General features: G+C 36.5%; 1 protein-coding gene across 5 annotated transcripts in view; it reads left to right on the plus strand.

Moving 5' to 3' along the window:
- The window catches only part of slc2a9l2 (solute carrier family 2 member 9, like 2), a 39,459-nt gene that overhangs the window by 23,422 nt on the left and 13,363 nt on the right, over positions 1 to 2,674 (plus strand). For all 5 annotated transcript variants that reach the window (XM_016531192.1, XM_016531195.1, XM_016531193.1 and 2 more), the window contains one exon: positions 2,430 to 2,562. In XM_016531192.1, coding sequence (XP_016386678.1) covers positions 2,430 to 2,562 — 133 coding nt within the window. The remainder of the gene's footprint in view (positions 1 to 2,429; positions 2,563 to 2,674) is intronic.

The raw sequence follows: 2,674 nt of genomic DNA on the forward strand, positions 1-2,674 counted from the left end.
TGTGTGTGTGTGTGTGTGTGTGTGTGTGTGCATGCGTGTGTGCGTGTGTGCGTGCGTGTGTGCGCGTGTGCGCGTGTGCGCGTGAGTGATTGCTATCAAATAGCACACCTAGGTTCCTAACTGATGACGAAGAATTGACAGAGCAGCCATCAAGTGTTAGAGAGTGTTCTAGGTTATTATATGCAGAGTTTTTAGGTCCTATAATGAACACCTGTTTTCTCAGAATTTAGCAGTAAGAAATTACTCATCATCCAGTTTTTTATATCAACTATGCATTCCATTAGTTTTGCAAATTGATATGTTTCATCGGGCCGCGAAGAAACATAGAGCTGAGTGTCATCAGCATGTGAAAACTAACACCAGGTTTCTTGATGATATCTCCCAAGGGTAACATGTAAAGCGTGAAGAGTAATGGCCCTAGTACTGAGCCTTGACTTTATTTTTCGTTAATTTAGCAACTGTATTGAATAAATACCTGGGGTTGTGTTTGTTCTCTTCTAAAAGAGACGAAAAGTAATCAGATCTAGCAGTTTTTAATGCTTTTCTGTAGGATAGGGTACTTTCCCGCCATGCAATACGAAATACCTCTAGTTTTGTTTTCCTCCAGCTGCGCTCCATTTTCCAGGCTGCTCTCTTTAGGGTGCGATTGTGCTCATTATACCACGGTGTCAGACTGTTTTCTGTGTTTTCAGTATCTAAAATGCTAGAAAAGAGAGAGTCCATAGTTTCTGTTACATCATCAAGTTGTTCTGAGGTATTGGATATGCTAAGGAATTGAGATAAATCAGGAAGATTACTTACAAAGCAGTCTTTTGTGGTAGAAGTGATGGTTCTACCATACTTGTAACAAGGAGTAGAATTTACAGTTTTACTTGCACTATATTCATTTACTAACTGCTTGTTTTCTTTTTAAAAAAAAGCTTTTTATTTACAATTTCTATCCAATAAAATATTTCAAGATTCAGCTAGAAAGTGTATATTCATTATAAACTTGACCATGGAGTTATGAGATTGGATCAATTTCCATGACTTTCCAGGTCTAGAAATCACACTTTTAAAATGAGGCTTCCTCACATGTTCAGGTTTTCCAAAACCATGAGTCATAAAATGCATTAAAATAAGAAAGATCTTGATTTTGAGTAGTTTTAGCTGATGTGATGGTTGTTTTGTCTGATTTTGATTTGAAGGATTATAACTAAAACTAAAACCATAAAAAAAAAACATAAAATAAATGTTAACTGAAACAAGTATATTTTAAAAAGGCAACATTTGTAATTTCTTTTAGTTTAACTGGATGTACTGAAATAACTACAACTAAAACGGAAATAAAAATGTATAAAAAAACTATATAGACATATCAAAAAAACTAATAAAAATGGCAAAAACACTACAAAATTGAAATTTTAACTAACACAAAAAAAGCAGAGAATATAAAAATAAAATCTAAATGTTAATAAGCACTGTAATAGAATCTCAGTGTTTCAAGGCGGTCTTGTTCTGGTCCGTGAGATCAGACAGGTGTTCTGTCGGGTCGTGATCTTAAACCTCGTGATCGTGGCGTGATGTGCGGTGACAGAGTGTCTGACCCGGCGGAGACATCCGGTTCCTCCTGCAGATGATGCTGCAGCAGCTGTCCTTCTCCTCCACAAGCTATACAATCAGCTAAAACTGCTACAAAATCATTCATTCACCATCTCAACAACTGTGTGTTGTCTGTGAACAACCAGGATATGTGAGGAAGCCGCATCTTAAAAGTGTGATTTCTAGACCTGGAAAACTCATGAAAATTCATCAAATCTGAAAACGCCATTGGCATTTTTATAATGAATATACATATGTCTAGTTATGTTTTATTGGTTAGAAATAGTGAGTAAAAGTCCTTATTCTTATACCTTATCCAGTGAATCAGGACTGATGTAATTTAACAAAACCTTAAAACACCATGGGCGTTTCTATAATGAATATCCATTTGTCTAGTTATGCCAAGCTCAATAATATTCTACGGGATAGAAAATGTGAGTTAAAATATAAAATAAATCCTGATCTTTATCCAGTAAATCAGGAATGACTGGAAAAGTTATTAAAATAATTGGTTCTTATAACTTCTGAATTCATTGTGGATTTCTTCTTTCATTTGGTGGATTGAAAGTAAAATTGTTTCATTAAGGTATTTTTATTGGTATTGTTATAAATATAAGTTATTGTTATAAATCAATAAAAATACTAATATATAAATATACAGAACTTAAAAGGTCCTCAGATGTAAACCTCGGACGCATTACTGTTATGATTTATTTATTTATTTATTTGTTTATTTAAGAACATGCAGCTCCTGAAACTCAAGTTATCGGTCAAATCATCCTCCGGTCGCATCAGTTGTGACTGAATCTCATACTACGTCTCTCTGAACGTCCGCTGTGTTTTTGCAGGAAAGCAGATGGAACTTCCTGTTCGGTTTCTTGGCACTTCCTGCCCTACTGCAGCTGTGTGTTCTGCCGTTTCTGCCCGAGAGTCCGAGATTCCTGCTGATGGAGCGCCGGGACGAGGCGGGAGCGGAGAAAGGTCCATCTCACACACACACACACACACACACACACTCACTCACTCACACACTCACTCACTCACACACACACACACACACTCACTCACACACACTCACTCACTCACTCACTCA

The sequence above is a fragment of the Sinocyclocheilus rhinocerous genome, unplaced genomic scaffold, assembly GCF_001515625.1.
Source record: "Sinocyclocheilus rhinocerous isolate Xijiao unplaced genomic scaffold, SAMN03320098_v1.1 scaffold2319, whole genome shotgun sequence".
Classification (NCBI taxonomy): domain Eukaryota; kingdom Metazoa; phylum Chordata; class Actinopteri; order Cypriniformes; family Cyprinidae; genus Sinocyclocheilus; species Sinocyclocheilus rhinocerous.